Source organism: Kockiozyma suomiensis (assembly GCF_038497685.1).
Source record: "Kockiozyma suomiensis strain NRRL Y-17356 unplaced genomic scaffold V2V93scaffold_5, whole genome shotgun sequence".
Lineage (NCBI taxonomy): Eukaryota > Fungi > Ascomycota > Lipomycetes > Lipomycetales > Lipomycetaceae > Kockiozyma > Kockiozyma suomiensis.
The window spans coordinates 69253-87109 of record NW_027117668.1 but is presented as its reverse complement, the minus strand read 5'-3'; the positions used below and the strand labels follow the sequence as shown (position 1 = coordinate 87109).

The 17857-nt window shown below is 47.2% G+C and overlaps 9 protein-coding genes across 9 annotated transcripts; 3 read left to right on the top strand and 6 right to left on the bottom strand.

Annotated features, from left to right (window-relative positions):
• Positions 1-3: 3 nt before the first annotated feature.
• Positions 4-1961, bottom strand: V2V93DRAFT_367223 (uncharacterized protein). Its single transcript, XM_066909517.1, has one exon. The coding sequence runs from the start codon at positions 1516-1518 to the stop codon at positions 127-129; it is 1392 nt and encodes a 463-aa protein (XP_066766382.1). The 5' UTR covers positions 1519-1961; the 3' UTR covers positions 4-126.
• On the top strand, positions 1884-2689 carry V2V93DRAFT_367222 (DNA-directed RNA polymerase). The gene is made up of 2 exons (XM_066909516.1): positions 1884-1958; positions 2020-2689. The coding sequence occupies exons 1-2, from the start codon at positions 1927-1929 to the stop codon at positions 2489-2491; spliced, it is 504 nt and encodes a 167-aa protein (XP_066766381.1). The 5' UTR covers positions 1884-1926; the 3' UTR covers positions 2492-2689.
• Positions 2638-3551, bottom strand: V2V93DRAFT_367220 (uncharacterized protein). The gene is made up of 3 exons (XM_066909515.1): positions 3494-3551; positions 3223-3436; positions 2638-3167 (listed from the first exon to the last, which is right to left on the bottom strand). The coding sequence occupies exons 1-3, from the start codon at positions 3494-3496 to the stop codon at positions 2854-2856; spliced, it is 531 nt and encodes a 176-aa protein (XP_066766380.1). The 5' UTR covers positions 3497-3551; the 3' UTR covers positions 2638-2853.
• Positions 3552-3556: 5 nt separating this feature from the next.
• V2V93DRAFT_367218 (P-loop containing nucleoside triphosphate hydrolase protein) lies at positions 3557-7514 on the top strand. The gene is made up of 3 exons (XM_066909514.1): positions 3557-5595; positions 5653-6267; positions 6331-7514. The coding sequence occupies exons 1-3, from the start codon at positions 3976-3978 to the stop codon at positions 7351-7353; spliced, it is 3258 nt and encodes a 1085-aa protein (XP_066766379.1). The 5' UTR covers positions 3557-3975; the 3' UTR covers positions 7354-7514.
• On the bottom strand, positions 7438-9064 carry V2V93DRAFT_367214 (uncharacterized protein). The gene is made up of 2 exons (XM_066909513.1): positions 8326-9064; positions 7438-8261 (listed from the first exon to the last, which is right to left on the bottom strand). The coding sequence occupies exons 1-2, from the start codon at positions 8991-8993 to the stop codon at positions 7559-7561; spliced, it is 1371 nt and encodes a 456-aa protein (XP_066766378.1). The 5' UTR covers positions 8994-9064; the 3' UTR covers positions 7438-7558.
• An 81-nt stretch (positions 9065-9145) lies between these two features.
• On the top strand, positions 9146-10925 carry V2V93DRAFT_367213 (uncharacterized protein). Its single transcript, XM_066909512.1, has 4 exons — positions 9146-9344; positions 9405-9747; positions 9806-10295; positions 10353-10925. The coding sequence occupies exons 1-4, from the start codon at positions 9236-9238 to the stop codon at positions 10785-10787; spliced, it is 1377 nt and encodes a 458-aa protein (XP_066766377.1). The 5' UTR covers positions 9146-9235; the 3' UTR covers positions 10788-10925.
• On the bottom strand, positions 10755-11916 carry V2V93DRAFT_367209 (S-adenosyl-L-methionine-dependent methyltransferase). Its single transcript, XM_066909511.1, has one exon. The coding sequence runs from the start codon at positions 11711-11713 to the stop codon at positions 10877-10879; it is 837 nt and encodes a 278-aa protein (XP_066766376.1). The 5' UTR covers positions 11714-11916; the 3' UTR covers positions 10755-10876.
• Positions 11917-12581: 665 nt separating this feature from the next.
• On the bottom strand, positions 12582-14771 carry V2V93DRAFT_323372 (putative phosphatase regulatory subunit-domain-containing protein; the record flags this gene model as incomplete). The annotated part of the gene is made up of 2 exons (XM_066907437.1): positions 12582-12890; positions 12948-14771. The coding sequence occupies 2 exons, from the start codon at positions 14769-14771 to the stop codon at positions 12582-12584; spliced, it is 2133 nt and encodes a 710-aa protein (XP_066766375.1).
• A 183-nt stretch (positions 14772-14954) lies between these two features.
• On the bottom strand, positions 14955-17799 carry V2V93DRAFT_323033 (WD40-repeat-containing domain protein; the record flags this gene model as incomplete). Its single annotated transcript, XM_066907429.1, has 2 exons — positions 14955-16340; positions 16399-17799. The coding sequence occupies 2 exons, from the start codon at positions 17797-17799 to the stop codon at positions 14955-14957; spliced, it is 2787 nt and encodes a 928-aa protein (XP_066766374.1).
• Between the last annotated feature and the right edge of the window lie 58 nt (positions 17800-17857).

Here is a 17857-nt window from a genome sequence, read left to right as displayed (position 1 = left end):
TGCCCAGCTACTAAACTCGCTCAATTCTTGCTATCTATTTATTATATCTTATACCGTCCTCTCGGAACTCGCTATGCAAAATCACCTCCGCGTCGGCTCTACCGGCTCCTGCGCCGCTCGCCGGAGTCACATCACGTGACCTCGTGACGTCAGGAAAAAGCTAGGATCGACGACCAGAAGTCCCTCGACGTCGCGAACATGATCGCCATAGTCGTCGGCCGCATTCTCTGTCGGCTCAGGCTGTCGGGCAGGGATTGCACCGGGCGGACGGTGTACCGCAGCAAGATGTCGCTCGTAGTCGTACTCCCTCATGAACCGGTGCTCGCACTGCGCGCAAGCTATCGGCCGGCTCTTGGTGTAGCCTGTTCCTGCCAGCCTATCAATTACGCTGACGCCGGTCGGAGCAGTTGCTACGGCTGCTCCTAGACTAGACTGCATCTGTACTGCCATGTCTCTGTGCTGCTGCTGCTGCTGCTCATAACCTGGCTCATGCGTGCGCAAATGTGCCGCCCACAGCCTCTTGTGGCCAAACGCTCGCCCACATCCTTCCACACCGCATTCAAACGGTCGCCTGCCCTCGTGCACAGTCTCTCGGTGCACCGCCAGCGCGTGCTGTCTTGTAAATCCACGCTGACACACCTCGCACACAAACTTGCGTCGCTGCTCGAGCGTCTCGCGATGCACTCGCTCGTGCTGTCGCAGCACCCCGGCCTTTGCAAACTCGAGCCCGCACACTCCGCATACTGCCTTGTGCGTGCTCTTGAGGTGTCGCTGTAGTGCAGACCAAGTCTGAAACCTCTCCTCGCATGATCCTTCTTGCAGTAGCGGCCGCCCACACAAGTAGCGCGCCTGGCCGCTATGATCGCGTGCCTCGTGTGCCTTCAGCCGGGAATTTTGGTCAAACGACCGCCCGCAGCCTTCAGCACTGCACACAAACGGTTTCATATGCGTATGAGCATCAGAAACATGCTTTCTCAGCTGCGTCTGCTTGTGGAAGGCCTCTGAGCATCCCCCAAATCCTTGACACTGATACGGCTTGCTCTTTTCGTGCGTCAGCATATGTCTTTTCAGATGCTGATTCGTATTAAATCCGTGCCCGCACACGGTACACGAGTACCGTCTCTCACTGCAATGACTCGACTGATGCGCTTTCAAATGCGAGTCACGTAAGAAATTTTTGCTGCATCCTTCATACGTACACGCGAATGGGCGTTCACCAGTGTGGCACCTTATATGCTCTTCTAGCCGGCATGGTCTTGTGAATGATTTACCGCAGTTGTCGTACGCGCAATGATAGCACTTTGGTCTTGGCCTGCTAGCTCTTTTCTTAGAACCCTTTTCATCATGCTGCTCCATCTCTCTTCCCTCTTCATCATCAAACTCTTCTTCATCTTCGTCGTCGCCGTCGCCTTCATCGTACTCGTATTCTCTTCCATTATAGTCATCCTGCTCCTGCTCTAACTTTAACCGCTCAATCATAAAGTTGGACTGCATACCAGCACTCACAGTCTTCATCATACTGACTACTGGAGCAGAACTGTGCTGAGAGCAACCCCGTTCTTCGGCAGCGAACCTTTCTTGAATTATCGAAAATATTTCTGGCTGGGAGAAATCGGGCTCACAACTTCAAACTCCCAGCCCCGTATCGCTCTGTCGACTGCGACAGAGCCTCCATCAATAGAGGATTGCAGCGTTCTATATTATAGATCTATTAGTTCTACAATTAACGCTTCCAATTTCCCATCAGCTGGTTTATTCATAACTTGCATTTTTGCAAGCATACTCTGGAAACACCATATTAGATAATTAAGTATGCAAGAGCTGACATAATAAGGTACTTGTACCACAAAATAAAGTTTCACAATTTTCTCACCACTCACACCAGATTGCTTCTTCAATAGACAACTCATCTACATACCAACCATTATGTCAGACTTTGGTGACGACGACGGAGAGGCGTATGTGTTTTGCTTCACACTACTGCGACTGCATCTTTTAATTTGATACTGACTTGATTAGATACAACGATGGCTTTGAGAATGCCTACGACGATTACGACGAAGACGTAGCAGATTTCTCCGCCAACGAAGACGAAAATGCGGTGGATGAAGAAGCCCGTGTCAACGGAGTAAAATCTGAATCAGCAGCAAATGGTGTCGACGATGATTTAGACGGTGCAAACATAGTCGCGGTAAACCAACAGAACCAAATTCTCCGCAAAAAAACTCAGCGTGAACTAGCGATCCCGAAAGAAAAACGTACTACGACGCCGTATATGACAAAATATGAGCGTGCCCGGATATTAGGAACGCGGGCGCTGCAAATAAGTATGAATGCGCCCGTCCTTGTCGATCTTGAAGGAGAGACTGATCCGCTTCAGATTGCCATGAAAGAGCTTGCTCAAAAGAAGATTCCGCTTATCGTGAGGAGATATTTGCCTGATGGCAGTTACGAAGATTGGGGTAGTGATGAGCTTATTGTTGAGAACTAGTTTGAAATCTTGTCTGAAGTGTGTATTCAAGAATTTTTTAAAATTTGTTGAAAAGTCTGGTTTTTTTTTTCTTTTCTTATATTGGCGTTCTGCATTGTCTATTTATTATCATCCAAGCAGATAAACTGAAGATCTACCTACGAACATTTTGTACATTGACATTTGTATTAATAAATGAATTTTGATTTTAATCCCAAACACTACTTGTTGGACGTATAATATGTAAAATGTGGAAGCTATAGGTATGTTTCATATTTCTTGTATGCTACACCGTAGCAGATTCAGTTTGCTGTTTCTATCACTGTATCCAAAAATAAGCCCGTTTTAACTACAACTGCTTCCAATCGACATAAAAATGAAAACTAAATAATTATAGACTCGGCAAGCTCTTTGTATAGTAACCTCTCTCTCCCCATAGTGTATCTGACAAACGGTTTAAAGCAGGCATCAACTTCCTCGGCCTTTAAGCCACTACCAACCAGTGCCTCTCGCAATTCCTCAACATCAGCAGCACCATTATCGTCGTCGTCAAATGCACTGAATGCGTTCACTAGTTCCTCGCGACTTGCAAACTGAGCTAATATTGATGACATCGCTGTAAGGTACACAGGAAATTGTAGTGGAGAACCCAGAGTTGACATCATCGAATCTAATGTCTGTGAGCTCGGCATTTGTCCTATCGTCAACGTTAGAAATCTACCTAAATATACAGCCAATGCGTCCAATCTTACCCAATGATGTCAGCATCTGTTCTAAATCCTCTCTACTAATGACTCCATCACGGTCATTATCCAGCATAGTAAATGACTCCTTAATCTGGTTGATTTGGGTTTGACTAATTTGCGTAAAAGCACCTGAGGTGACTCTTTGAGCACTTCTAACTGGAACTCCGGCTATAGCTGGACCATCGACGCGGCCTAGGCCTAGCCGCGGTTTTGCTGAGGCCTATAGTAGTTGACGTCAGCATATGTTTGTATCAAATAGCAGCCAAAAAACACTTACCATTATTTGCGTGTATCGGTATGTAGTTGGACGGTGCGATGAGCCATCTCTCAGCGCGATGAGATTGCATTAGGCTTTGTTTACATCAACTTAATCGTCTTGTGTTTACTCATGTATGCACTAAATTTTGTTACGTCACGTTGCTGAGTGTATTGTTGCGGCTCGTTGCTACGGCAACTTTGATCGTTTGTTTACATCGCGCTATATGATTTACATCAACATCAGTCTTCTCTCTCTCTTTTACCCTCCCACTTTACCAGCTACGCACACCACCTGCACCGAATACTTGCCAATACCTCCGTTAAATATATAAATTTGTATATTGACGATAGCAAGTTCGCTCGCAGTGTCAATTTATTGTTTGTTCGTGTAACAGCCTTTGCTTATATTCAACAGACATTTGCATTTCCTATCAGTTACTTGTCAGCCAGCGACAAGAATAGTTGCAGTATACGACAGCAGCTGCTTTCAAAAATTTCACCATGTCTGTAAACAAGCAGTCGCAATTGCTCTCAGTATCAAGCAAGCATCGCTCAAACAGTATGCGGCCGCCATCCAGCGCTCCGCTCTCTACGATTTCTTCCGGACGTCTCAACCGCAGCTCTGAGATTACACCCTCATCAGCGCCTTCTTTTGGTACCGTCAAAAATTCTCGTAGAAGCAATGCTGAGAATGTTTCTGTTGCATCAAAAAAGAAAGAGCCGCAGCCTAGCTCGCGACCATCTTCTCGTTCTTCGAATTATTCGGATGTTTCTCGACCAGCGCGAGCCAAGGAAGTCGACGCAGACGCCGGAAATAAAGAAACCAATATTCATGTCGTTGTTCGATGTCGTGGTCGTAACGATCGTGAAGTACGCGAGAATTCTGGGGTCGTCGTCGATGTGCAGTCTGCAAGAGAGGTATCGATTCAGACTGGCCCTCTTGCTCTTTCGAATAAGACGTACTCATTCGACCGCGTATTTGGTGCTGAAGCAGATCAAAGCATGGTTTATGATCAGGTAGTAAGCCCAATTTTAGAAGAAGCTTTGAGCGGTTATAACTGCACCATTTTTGCATATGGCCAGACTGGTACCGGAAAGACGTACACGATGTCTGGTGACGTCTCTGACAATTACGGCACATTTGCTCATGATGCCGGTATTATTCCTCGTGCTCTCTATCGAATGTTCTTGGCGCTTGAGGCTGAGGAATCAGAGTACTCAGTCAAGTGCTCCTTTATTGAGCTTTACAATGAAGAACTTCGTGATTTGATATCAAAAGATGACGAACGGAAAGTCAAAATTTTTGAAGACTCCTCAAGGAAAGGGATCATCATTCAAGGTATGGAAGAGGCATATATAAAGGACGCTACCGAAGGTCTTAAGCTGTTGCAAGACGGCTCGCATAAGCGTCAGGTTGCTGCCACAAAATGCAACGATCTATCTTCTCGATCGCACACAGTTTTCACTATTACTGTGCATGTTAAGGAAGTTTCTTCTAATGGCGAGGAGTACCTCCGCATTGGCAAACTTAACCTTGTTGATTTAGCTGGCTCTGAAAACATTAGCCGATCAGGAGCCGAGAATAAGCGTGCTCGAGAGGCAGGAATGATTAATCAGAGTCTTCTTACTCTCGGTAGAGTCATTAATGCGCTCGTTGATCGCTCGTCTCATATTCCGTACCGTGAGTCTAAACTTACACGATTGCTTCAAGATTCTCTTGGTGGTCGTACCAAAACTTGCATTATTGCTACGGTAAGTCCAGCAAAAATGAATATGGAAGAGACAATCAGCACGTTGGATTACGCTAGTCGGGCAAAGAATATTCGCAACAAGCCCCAGTTAAATCAAGTCATGTCAAAGAAGACTTTAATCAAAGAATACGTTCTTGAGATTGAGCGATTAAAGGCTGATCTAGTAGCTTGCCGTCAGAAAAATGGTGTATACATCACTCAAGAGTCGTATCAGGATATCACTGAAGAAAGCGAAAGTCGTCGCATTCTAAGCGAGGAGCAAAAGCGTAAGATTGAGGCAATGGAAACGCAGCTGAAGACTGCTCGCGAGCAGTTAGAGCTTACCATGAAGGCATCTTTGGAAACTAGAAAAGAGCTTGAGATGATATCGGTAAGATTTCTTTGACAATTGTAACAAGAATATGGATCTAATCTATTTCAACTGCAGAAAGAGCTGAGCAATGCGCAGACTTCGCTTGATCTTACCGAGCGTGATTTGGTCTCGACCAAGCAAAGTCTCAATGAAGAGATGAGTCTTCGACATGCATACGAAGCAACGGAACTTGAATTGAGTCAAACAGCCGAGAATCTGATGTCGACAGTCAACCAAGCCGCGACTGATATCATGTTGCTAAACCAGACTATCGAGCGTAAAAGTGAACTCGCTAGCTCAAACATAGAGGTTTTTGAGAATTCACAGAAGCTTGTTTATAACTCGTTACGGCAATTTGAGAGTCGCGTATCGCAATTTGCAAATACGCAGAGCAAATATTTCGAGAGCTCCAATGAAAAAGTGCGCGGCATGCTTGTTACTGAGACCGCCAAATTGGGAAGTGTTTATAAGACCATTGAGGAGCGATTAGCTTTGTTTGATCAACAGCAAGGCGCTCTACAGGAGCTCATGGGATCTTCTAAAGGTGAGATGAATCAGGTATTGGAGAATATTAAGGTCTTGAGAGAAGATATCAAGAGCAAGGTTGGAGAGGGACTGGAGGGGCTCAATAATGCAACCGAAAAAATTTCTCAGGAGCTGATGAATCAGATTGAGATTTTCCAGAGTCAAGTAAGCTTATTTTATAGTCCGTTTAGCAACAAAAGTAAAGCAAAGTACTGATGACAATCATAGACATCGATGGCCTATAATCAGCTAGGTCGCGAATTTAAGGGAATGTTTGATGAATTCAACAAACGTCTGCATACCCAGCGCGATGAGCTTGTCTCTATACACACTGCTATGGCGGCTAGCAGTGAGGGCGTACTTTCGAATATTGATACACATAGCGCTGCCCTCAAGGAGCTAGCAGAACAGCAAAAGAAAAAGGCTGAGGAAGAGCGCAAGCAGATTATCGAGCAGGTTGCTGCCATGCTGAATGCTGCTGGAGAGGCTCAAAACGAGCGACTAGATAAGAGCGTACAGGAACTTTGTGGAGAAATGACGAATACGAAGGTGACGCTAACTACCGCTGGTCAAGAATTTGTTGCTAATGGAGCCGATTGGATGGCCAAACAAAAAGACTTTCAGAAATCGATTACTCAAGACAAAGAGCGCATCAAGCAGACTATTATCGAGGCGTATCATGCATCAGAGCAGAGTGGAGAGGTGCTGCAGCAGAGCACAAAAGCAATTCACTCTGAAGCCGTCAAAATCGTCGCTTCGCAGAAAGAAAATCTTGCTGTGCAGATGCAGGCTTTGGATGAGTTTGTCACCCGCGCCCGTGCGCAAAACGAGACGCATCACACTGGATATGGAATCACAATGCAGACGATGAGAAGTGGTATCTATGATGGCTTGACGGCTGTGAACAAGAATATTGAGGACACTGGTCGCGGACTTCACGTTTATGTTGATGAGACTATGCGTGCGACTGAAGTCATTAAGCAAGATACTGGGAGATACAGTGTTGACAGCATTGCCGAATTTTCGGGATTGCGGGAGGCGATTATAAGCCAGCAGATGTCTGGATATACTGCGAGTGGTAACACTCCTAAAAAGGATAAATCATACCCTGTTCCGCAAAGCTTGCCCAAAACTAGACCTATATTGAGCAGCGAATGCAATGAGAATATATCGCCTGTTGCGGCACAGCTGCAAGTTACGAGGCCATCAATGCTGCCACGAGCATCGACGGAGTCGCGGTCTTCTATGTGAGGCGGACAGAATGTGAGATGAGATTATATACCCGTTTTGTACTTGATTTAATATGTTATTTGTGGCAATAGATGGACAGTTGAGTGATTCTGATAGTTTATTACGCAATATACAGTGTATTTTACAGTGTATTTTATTAATATAAGCTTAAGCATGTAAACGCCGTTCAAGTAATGCAAGCTTCCGAGTAAGGATAATATTGGTTCTACCAATTAGGTGTATCCTCTACAGGATTTGTGTCGTCTAATTCAGCCCTTGCATCATCCTCAGTTTCGACCGCAACTACTTTAGGAGGAAGTAAGTCTTCGTGAGAAGATGACAATGATGAATTTGACTGTGTTGTGACTATACTCTTTTCCGCATTTCGCTGGGTAGGCTCTGTTGACGTAGCTGTTCGAGCTATAGGTGTAGTCAATGTTGCGTGGATGTCGCCGTCGGTGAAAGTTACATGTTCCGAGTCTGTTGTGGTTGCTGCTGTTGTTGCTGTTGGGTGGAAAGTCTGCGAATCATGTGTCGTTGATTGGACGGACGTCGCGAACATCGGTTGATCGTCATCTTGATCTTCAGAGTCACTTTTATTCAAGTTATCATCCGATTGACTGTCTTCTAGAGACGACGAAGACGAAGAAGACAGGCTGGCGGTAGCCGAATGTGTCGACGTAGGACCGCGTGCTGATTGTGATGGGGGTGAGTCGCGGTTGCTAATACTTGAGTGTCGTAACGCGGCTACAGATTCGCGCATTGGAGCGGCAGAGGCCATGATTGACTGAGTGATTAGTGATTGAGCCTCATTTTCATGTACTGATGAGGATACGGGTGCGGACGAGAGATCGGTCTTGAGACGTGCCACTGTGTCGTGATGTGATTCTGGTGTTGAAGTCTTGATCAAGCTCTCAAGCTTTGAGTTGCTTTATGGAAGGAGTGTCAGATAATGTTAACCGCTCAAAAAAAATGAAGGAGAAGAAGACATACGTTTGAGAGTATAAATCGGCGTACATGAATGCATTCGCTAGTTCAGTATCGGCAACAGATCCACTGCCTTGCATCCCACTCTTTTTCAGACGTCCACTAATAATATTATAATTCTCTTCGCTAGCACCAACACCTTCGATAGTCAGCATTTTCCCAATATTATTACCCCCACGAGCAGCGAATGCAGAGGACGGTGACGACGACGACGAAGATCGCATGGCAAGGCTCGATGTATTTGCTCGTGTAACTTGCCAGTCTGGCGATAAAGATGTAGCTCCGATGATCGTGCAACCATCATCAGCAAAATCGACAATTATAGTCCTTGAAGAAGATGGTGATTGTATTTGGGTTTTTGCCGAATGCGGTTGGGTAGTAGCGGAGCTGAGTGGTGATGGATGCGTCGGATCATCGGCGTCATCACTGAATATGTAGTGAACTCTTGGATGATAAGTTTTTGTGCGTGTCCGCTGTACATAGGCTTCGGAAGAAATGTCCGCTGCGTCAAGGATCTGCGCAGCCGCGGAGGTGGTTGTATCTTGAACTACCGTGAAGTAGAGTGGAGGATGATGAGCTGATGACACCGATTGCGGCGACTTGGAGCGCGGGTAGGAGTTGTGTGCATGCTCTAGACTCACTGGTGTCGCTGAACGAGAAGCTATAGATGCCATCGATATCAAAGAATCTCCTTCTAAATCAGTGAAATAGTAATGCTGAGATATTTGTATTAGTTTGGGGTTTGACAGCAGGTTTGGAGACAGACAAAGGTTTAAACTCTGCGCGGCTCAGAAGGTTTGCATATCTAGGATCAGTCATGAACCAATTTAATTTCATTCAAAAAATATATTCTGTACTTTTTATATTGGTGCAATATTTTTTAGGATTCGACTAAATTGAAGCAGGCCAGGAATACATGCTAGGAAATACAGTAACGATTGTCGGCGCTGGACCAGTTGGTACTCTAGCTGCGATATATTTTGCAAAAGAAGGCTGGGATGTAATGTTATTTGATCTACGAAATGGTGCGAGTATCTATCTTTCCATTTCGCCATGAATCCTGCTCCTAACTTGAAGAATAACAGATCCAAGATTAAATAGGGGGTCAACAGCCTCTACTGGCAAGTCCATAAACCTTGCGCTATCTCATCGCGGAATCGAAGGTCTGCGAGGCGCGTCGTCTGAATTAGCGTCAATGGTGATGAATAATGTGGTTCCTGTTTACGGTCGCATGATCCATGACCGTAAAGGTCAACAGTCCTCGCAACCTTACGATGTTCATGGAATGCATATTAATGCCGTTGATCGTGGGTGGTTGAATGGAGTTTTATTGGATGCTGCCGAGAAATACAAGAATATAAAGGTGAAGTTTGGTCATCGGCTGATTCACAGCGACTTTGACAAGCGGATTGCAAAATTCGGAACAGAGTATGGCTTTCTATTTTACCAAATAAGATATAGACTAATATTATAAATATTGAAATAGAAACGGGGAGATTGAAGTGCACGCTGATTTGGTTGTCGGCGCAGATGGCGCGCACTCGACCGTGCGAAGACAAATGATGCGCGCCGAGCCTGTCGATTTTGAACAAAAATACCTCGATACTCTGTGGTGCGAGCTTTCTATTCCGGCCGCAAAACTGCCAGATGGAAAAGAGACTTACGCACTGGATCCAAATCATCTTCATATATGGCCGCGCAAAACCTTCATGCTGATGAGTTTAGCGAATATTGGTGACGATAAATCGTTTACTGGTACGCTTTTCATGCCAAAAGCCAATTTTGATGATATTGTGTATCCTATGGATGTGGTTGATTTTTTCAATACTTACTTTCCAGACGTCGTTCCATTGATTGGAGAGGATTATCTGTGCAGACAGGTTTTTGAGAATCCGAAGGGTACACTTGTAAGTGTCAAATGCTCCCCATACCATTACCTGGATCGCTGTATTCTGCTTGGCGACGCAGCCCACGCGGTAAGTGTGTATTTGATATAATTGAAGATGAAGACTTGTAATTTAATGTAACGATAGATGGTACCGTTCTACGGACAAGGAATGAATTGCGGATTCGAAGATGTGCAGCGGCTATTTGAACACATCAGAGATACAAATTCGATAAGCTCAGCATTGGAGAACTATACAGCAACACGGAGGGCAGATTTATTTGCAATTTCTGACCTTGCTATGGATAATTACGTTGAGATGCGGTCATCGGTGTCTTCAAAGATGTACCTTGCGCGCAAGAGCACGGAGGAGTTTCTTTATAAACGATTTCCAAAGCTACATGTACGGACGCTATATAATATGGTTAGTTTCACAAGCATTCCATATCATGTTGCTATGCAGCGGAGTATGAGGCAAGGAAGAATGTTTCAGAGCGCTATTTGGGGAGTAGGGATTAGTGCACTAGGAATTACAGCTTATGGAGTATACAAATTTCGACGGGCTTGGACGGCATCGAATTAAGAGCATTGTCTCATGAATAATGTTTAATAAATAGACAGATGTTGGACAGTGTATTTATGAAACGTCTTTGGCGAAATGTAGTGTCGGTCTTACTTGCGGGTAGTCCAAGTATAATAAACACCCATTCTTATCTTCAAATGTCCGGTCTCGTCGATATCAGGTGTTGCCTTCTCTTTTAAGATCGTATCAATCCTTGACTTTATGATCTTTTTCTCTTGCTCTGGTAAGTCAGTAATGTAGCTTTTCGTCAGCCATAGTTGATACATGTCTTCGGGTCTGATCTTGTAACTCCAGTACATAGTCTCACTCTGCAGTGGCACCTCAAACAATTCGGCCGCAGCAGGACTTTCAAAGACGTCACGCCAATTCATTCTTCTAAATTGCGGTAAATGTAAATCATAAGCCCAGCAAAGCTCAGCGATCTCGCGCTGCCAAATACTGTTTTTGTCAGGTTCAGGCTCATAGTTCCATATCAGCGCGAGCTTGCCTGTTCCAGGTTTGAGCACGCGGTAGAACTCCTTCAAAGCAGCAATATCTGCAAACCAATGGAAAGCCTGTGCGCAAAATATCGCGTCCAGCGACTTATCTTCAAAGGGTATCGCGTAGGAACTACCTTTGAATGCGGGAATTTGCGGTAGCCTTTCCCGGAAGGTAGCCAGCATGCCGTCTGACACTTCGACAGCAGAGAGCTCGAAGCCTCGGTCTGCTATTAAAGCGGTGAATTTTCCTGTTCCGCTGGCTAGATCGATAACTTTAGGAGACGGAGGCAGGGCGAGATGGCTGATTAGACTGTCGACAGCGGGTCGGAAATGGGTCGGCCGAAATTGGTCGTAGAGGGCATGATTAGTGTCAAAGGCGGAGAGGGAGGTTGGATGGACTTTTGAGAGAGTGGCAGTGCAAGAGGAGAAGAGTCGCCGAACGGCCATTGCTGGAAGTAGCTAAGGCTGCTGAAAGAATATGAGATAATGGGCGATAGCGGGCTCAGCAGTCGAAGAAGGGGAGGTTAGGGCGATGGCAGGAACGAGGATGAGGTAATAGCAGTCGATTAAGAGGTTTCTAGCGAGTTGCAAATCCTGCGCTGAGAATACAACCAGTTTTATTGCACCCGAAGAAGAGAACAAGGTAGTAATATTGGAGATACCTCAAAAACATTAAATGAATATAAACATTTGATAATAGTCACGTGGCTGGAGCTTAACGACAAGGTTCAGGCGTGGCCAGTTTAATTCGAGTTATCGCAACAGATAGCTATGCCTAATTTATTTATTTATTTCTGTTGATTAGCGGGTCATTTCATGTTAAATCATGAATTAACAAAGTATTGATGTTTTATATTATTATCGGTCTTTAATTCCATTCTTCCCTGTTTCTTACTACTCGCCTCTTAATCCTGGCTCTTCTACTAGCCTTTATCGATGACATCATAACATTAAGACCAAACGCGTCCATGCGGCTCTCGAGCCACTTCTCTAATTTGAAGGCATATGCTACTTGCGTAATATCAGATACATAAGCACTATCAGTCAGGTTATTGTATATAGCGTTGTATGTGTATACATTCTCTAGCAAACGATTAGCGATACAATTCAAACTCAAATCAATCAAACAAAAAACAAAAATGCAACGAAACAAAAAACAAACTCCATAAACCCTCCTTCCAAGATTCAAGATTCCTTTCCCAACGACCGTGTGCACCCATTCCCAACTACTTGCTCTTCTCTCTTCTCTTCTCATACACCATTCAACTTTTAATTGCATAAATCAGTGGCGAATAATTATTGGAATAAGCCAAATCTACATTCGCGACGAGGTAGACAGCTTCAGTGGGGTTGTCGTTGTAGTCGTAGCCGGCTCATTCACATTCTCAACCATTATCACCGGGGAATCAAAAGGCGATTCACTCTCTGTTGGTGATGGCGAGTGCGATCGACCGACGTAGAATCGCGGCCCACTGTAACTCGAGTCAGCATAAAAATTCGTCGGAGCGGCATCCGCGGCCGTGGACGTTGTCAGCACGGGAGATGTTGCAGCAGAGGTTGTTGATGCAGTTTTGGTCGACGAAGGCGATGCTGCTGGCTTTCCAGCCTTTTGTGGTCCCTGAAACTAAAAAAAAATGTCAGCCTCATATGCTTTCCTATACCGTGATAAACATAAGCTTACAAAACAAAAATTATCGAGAAATACTTGATAGCTTGTCGAATCAATCGAAGGCTTATCTTTGACAATCTGTCCTGGAGTACTTGCGCTGACACCAGCACCAACACCAGCACTCAGCGAAGGCGTCATTCCCGTCTTTTCCCGATCAACCCGTAAACTAGCAAGCTGATCATTAACATGTCGCAAATCCTCAGACGATGGTCCAAAGGCGAGACCACGATCAGACGACTCAGTCGCATAAGCAGACGCCGTCGGCTCAATCATACCCACCGGAGATCCAGTCTCGGACGGTGTCGCAGAAGATGAATTGAGGGTCTTATATCGCGAGTTGTTGAACGCAAACGACGATTGCTTATGGCGGGATGGTACAATCGTTTCCTGCGACGATGATGAGGAAGGGTTGGATGACGTCAACGCCGACGAAGATGAGGACGAAGAAGCAGAAATAACTGCATTTAGCGATGTGCGGAAATCGTAGCGCGAATTAAAAGGGCGGCCGGCCGGCGGCACAATCTCTGTCGGGGTAGTAGATCGCGACGAACGAAGCTTGCTGTCGGAGAGAGAAGTCATTATGTGGGGATCAGGTGCGACGGCGGCCGACACCGGATTGGTGAAGAACGACTCGAACGAGTAGTCGTGAGAGTCTGCGCGAGGTGGTTTGGGTGCGGCAGAGTAAGATAAGAAAGATGGTGGCAGTTCAATCTCTGGGTCAGAGAGACGGCGCTCATAGTGTGCTCGTGGCAGCTGCTTGAGTTTGCGGCGGAACTGCACCTGGAAGTTTGCACCATTGTTGCTGTCCCAGTACTCAGTGCCGTTAACAAAATAGCGCACGCAGAAGAGGAGAGTTTTCTGCTCAAGCTTGAAAAAGTCGCCAAGCTTGATGGAAAAAGTAAATCGATCGTAGCCAGGGGGCGGTCGCGGGACAGACGAGAGCGCTGAGTCTGTGTAGTCAGCGGCTACTTCAGAGATGGTCTTCCAGTAGTCGACAGTGAACTTGACGGCGACCCACTTGTTAAATGCTACGTTTCGCACTGCAACATGCCCAAGTAGCGACCTCTGATCGGGTGCCAAAAACACTCGCTCGGTGTAGACCAACTGGCCGAGAGGAAGCGAGGCTCGCGAGGGGAAGTTGGGCAGCACAATGCTCCAGTCGTAAACGGAGAGTGGCGAGGGAGTACGGTCGGGTACCGCGGCAGCCGCGTCGGCTGCATCGGCGAGCCATTGCGGAAAGTATGCCTCAGTCTCGTCGACGGGAGAGCCCGGGTTGGAGACAGCGGTAGGCCGCTCCGCCTGCAGAAAGTGGCGGACGTGCTCGAGCTTGGTGTCAAAGTGCACATTTTTGGGATACGTCGGAGTCGACGGAACCGAGCTGGGCCGACGGCTCTTGAGCGAGGGCTTGACAAGCTCGCCAGATTTTTTGCGTACCATCCGCGACGGCCGTTCGTCATCGGACTCTTGCTCGTCGAGGTCGAGGTCGGGATCGTCTGAGCGCAGATCGACCATCGAGCGCGAGGGGTAGAGGGCGGAGGTGCTGTTGTTGCTATCGCTATTACTGCTGGTGCCGACTGAACCCAGTCTGGTCGTAAAAAACTCTGAGCGACTCTCGCTGAGCTTCGGCGAATGCGTACGCTTTGCGAGGAAGCCGTGGAGATAGAGCACGCTGGAGGGCGGGCTCTGCGGATGCAATGCTGGCGGAAGCAGCTCCGGCAGCTGTTGCGTGGGAATCTGGTGGATCTGGTTCTGCTCATGCTCATAACTAGCAGAGCCAGCAGCACCCGCCGACACTGCGATCGGCAGCGAGAGGGCGGCCGGGGGCGTGTAAGGCATCAGGAGCCGGGCTTTGAGGATGGGGAAGCTCTTTGCATAGACGGTTTGGATGAGCGGCGAAAGCACCTGTTCGGCCGATCGCAGCCTCCACAGCCACGTGAACAGCCACAAAGCCCACGAGCGCCTTGCCATTTTGGGAAAAAAACAGATATTATTTACTCTACTCCATCTACCTACTTAGTCCTACATCGTCACGTATTCGCGCTTCCGCGTAGCCTTCTCCACGCCGTCCTCCGCAAACTCATGCTCGTGCTCCTCGGCGTACCGCCGTCGCACCACCCGCAGTCCGGCAGCATTGTACCCGATCTCGTCGCGCTGCCGCGCTACCGCCTCCCGCAGCCGCATCCGCACTGCGTCCAGCGCGCCGCGAAGCACCTCGTTCGCTACAATCTGTCTGTAGTACATCCGTATCAAAAACATTAGCACGCGCGTAGACAGTGGTACATTCCAGCCCCGCTCTGCCCAGAGGCTCACGAATTTCAGTAGCGAGATCACCCGGTCAAACGGCAGCAGCAGTAGCGCATCCTGAAGCTGTGCTGCGCGCACTTTCTCTACCACTTCCAGCACATACCGCTCCGCGCTGATTCCGTCCTGCGCCAAAAACACGATGTTGCGCTCGGTCTCGGGTGATCGCTCCAGGTCTGCCTCTCCAAGTTCAAGTGCCTCAGCAACTCGCTCGCCGGCAACCAGTGTCTCTGTAGTCTGTCGCCCGCTGGTAGTAGTCACCTCATCGGCATCCTCTCCTCCAGCGTTCTCATCACCCGTGCTTAGTGATCCCGCCAGCGTAGCCTCATAAAGGTCCTCCATCTCTCGCTCTCGCTCTTCCTCCAAAAAGACCTGGTCCTCCGTCTGCATCCAGATCCGAATACTCTTGTCATGCGACGCAGATACAACGAACTCACCTGAAGGAGCAACGGCAATACTCCATACTTCCGACCGATGACCTTCAAGCTTCTGTATGTTTTCAAATTTATCTCCATCCCAGTATTTTACCAATCCGTCTTTGCTAGCGCTGAAAAAATTGTGTGTTCCGCTCACAAATTCAACCGACATTATACTATCCTCATGCGCAAATAATGATCGGTGACAATCACCAAAATCAAGACCCCAGATTTTTATATTTTTGTCAGCAGAGCTGCTAATCAATAGCTTCGAGTCAAATGATATGTCCATCGACAGCACCGGTAACTTGTGACCATATAAGTTCAAAAAGAATTTGAGAGTGTCAACGTAAAACACCTTGATCGTGTTATCCAGCAACGACACAGCAATAAGCTTCCCATCAGGCGACAACCTCACATTCAGTACGTCCTCACTAAGCTCGAGCGTTCGCCGATGCTTCAGCGACATGCGTGCTGTCGCGCGGGTTGTGCCAGGTACCGTCTCTTGAATCACTCTGAACTCCCAAAACTTCACACTCTTGTCTGCGCTGCCTGTCACTAGTGACTTGCCGTCGTCGCTCACTTGCAGCGACCAGAGTGCACCTTCATGCGCGTCAATCTCTTCTAGCAGCGTCGAGCTCGCAACGTCAAAAAGCTGGATCTTGCCTTCCTTTGTGCCAACCACAATCTAGGTGCAATGTTAGTGACCGCTTGGTACTACTATCTTTAAAATATGTAAATCTTACAATACTATCGCCAGGTAGAAACGAACAGCTCAAGGCATATCCGCATTCAAATGTACGAATACAATTCGTAGTCTTGACATTCCAAATCTTCAGGCTTCCATTAGCCGCACTGGCAATCATTCCGTCATCCGAGCTGACGCTCAGTGCTCTCACATCCGCGCGATGACCAGGGAGTTCTAGTGCGTATGTTCGCGAATATTCTGGTGGCTCGCCCTTGCCAGACTTCATCTCGGCCGGCACGGTTATGGTGTACATCTCGACACTGTTACTCGCGAGAGCAGCAACGATTTGCAGCGAGTCGCGCTTGGAGACTTCTGGAATAGTCATGGCCCAGTCTACACTCCGTACGCGAGCACTCGCACGTACAATCACAAATGGTAAATATTTCTCATTCACGTCATCCTCCGACGGCGCAGTCTCGTCGTCTACCGCAATGCCCTTCTCTTTCCGTCTTCGTCGCTTGCGCACGACTGATTTATGCACCTCAGAAGCAGTACGTATCCGCCAAATCTCTATCGCTCTATCATTACCATGTACTGCGATAAACGGTGCAGAAGGATGAAACGTGACCGTCACTGCGCGGTCTTTACTTTGTCTCAGTAAAACACCTTGCAGTACTACCCTTTGCTTGTCGTTGCTGCTGCTGCTGTCGTCCTCGCCCACATCAACGTGCCAAACGCGCACCTCAGCTTCACCACCGGCTGTGAGAATCACAACTTTCTGACCATCAGTTTGCGCAGACATTGCCCAGCATTCGCCGCGGTGGGCGACGTGCGTTTCTAAACAATGCTGCGAAGCCAAATCCCAAAGTTTGATAAAACCGTCTTTCGATACGCTAACTAGCCACTTTCCTATCGCGTCGTCTTCAACATCGTCGATATTCATCACCGCGTCAGCGTCAGCGTCTTCGATTTTGACTTCTGGACCGGGTGGATATACAAATTCAAAGCCGGTAATCTGATCTTTATGGCTGCGCAACTTGTACAGTCCCACTTCACCAATCAAGTCCCAAACAATAATATTTGAATCTCGCGAGCCGCTAGCAAGCCTTGTGCCTGATTTGTCAAATTTGAGCACAGTAACTGCAGTCTTGTGTCCATTAAAGCTAACAATCACAGTCTCGGTCTTTGCGTCCCACACTCTGATCGACCCATCCGCATATCCAACGGCAAAAATATCGGAATCATACCTAGCCACACAACTAACCTCGGTCTTGATATCGATATCGTTCCACTTAAACTGTCGCTCGCCTTTCTTCAAATCCCATCCGATGACGCTCTCGAGCGCGCCAGTGACTACTTCGCCCGCTGACGACTCAGAAGGCAGCCATAGTATGTTTGAGTTTGACGCTATAACGCCAAATGAAGCGTCGGGCTCAAATCGTAAATACGACTTTACCATATTCTTCCGCGGATTAGAGATCAGGAAGAGAGCGATAAATAATATTGGAAAAGTTCTG

Excerpts from the sequence above, each read along its gene's own strand:
- V2V93DRAFT_367213 (XM_066909512.1), top strand. The coding sequence starts at position 9,236 with ATGCTAGGAAATACAGTAACGATTGTCGGCGCTGGACCAGTTGGTACT. Across the intron at positions 9,345-9,404 it reads GTTATTTGATCTACGAAATG|ATCCAAGATTAAATAGGGGG; the intron begins GTGCGAGTATCT and ends GAAGAATAACAG. Across the intron at positions 9,748-9,805 it reads ATTGCAAAATTCGGAACAGA|AAACGGGGAGATTGAAGTGC; the intron begins GTATGGCTTTCT and ends ATATTGAAATAG.
- V2V93DRAFT_367223 (XM_066909517.1), bottom strand. The coding sequence starts at position 1,518 with ATGATGAAGACTGTGAGTGCTGGTATGCAGTCCAACTTTATGATTGAG.
- V2V93DRAFT_367214 (XM_066909513.1), bottom strand. The coding sequence starts at position 8,993 with ATGGCATCTATAGCTTCTCGTTCAGCGACACCAGTGAGTCTAGAGCAT. Across the intron at positions 8,262-8,325 it reads GCCGATTTATACTCTCAAAC|CAACTCAAAGCTTGAGAGCT; the intron begins GTATGTCTTCTT and ends CCTTCCATAAAG.
- V2V93DRAFT_367222 (XM_066909516.1), top strand. The coding sequence starts at position 1,927 with ATGTCAGACTTTGGTGACGACGACGGAGAGGC. Across the intron at positions 1,959-2,019 it reads GGTGACGACGACGGAGAGGC|ATACAACGATGGCTTTGAGA; the intron begins GTATGTGTTTTG and ends TGACTTGATTAG.
- V2V93DRAFT_367209 (XM_066909511.1), bottom strand. The coding sequence starts at position 11,713 with ATGGCCGTTCGGCGACTCTTCTCCTCTTGCACTGCCACTCTCTCAAAA.
- V2V93DRAFT_367218 (XM_066909514.1), top strand. The coding sequence starts at position 3,976 with ATGTCTGTAAACAAGCAGTCGCAATTGCTCTCAGTATCAAGCAAGCAT. Across the intron at positions 5,596-5,652 it reads AAGAGCTTGAGATGATATCG|AAAGAGCTGAGCAATGCGCA; the intron begins GTAAGATTTCTT and ends TTTCAACTGCAG. Across the intron at positions 6,268-6,330 it reads TTGAGATTTTCCAGAGTCAA|ACATCGATGGCCTATAATCA; the intron begins GTAAGCTTATTT and ends TGACAATCATAG.
- V2V93DRAFT_367220 (XM_066909515.1), bottom strand. Across the intron at positions 3,168-3,222 it reads ACAGATGCTGACATCATTGG|GACAAATGCCGAGCTCACAG; the intron begins GTAAGATTGGAC and ends CGTTGACGATAG.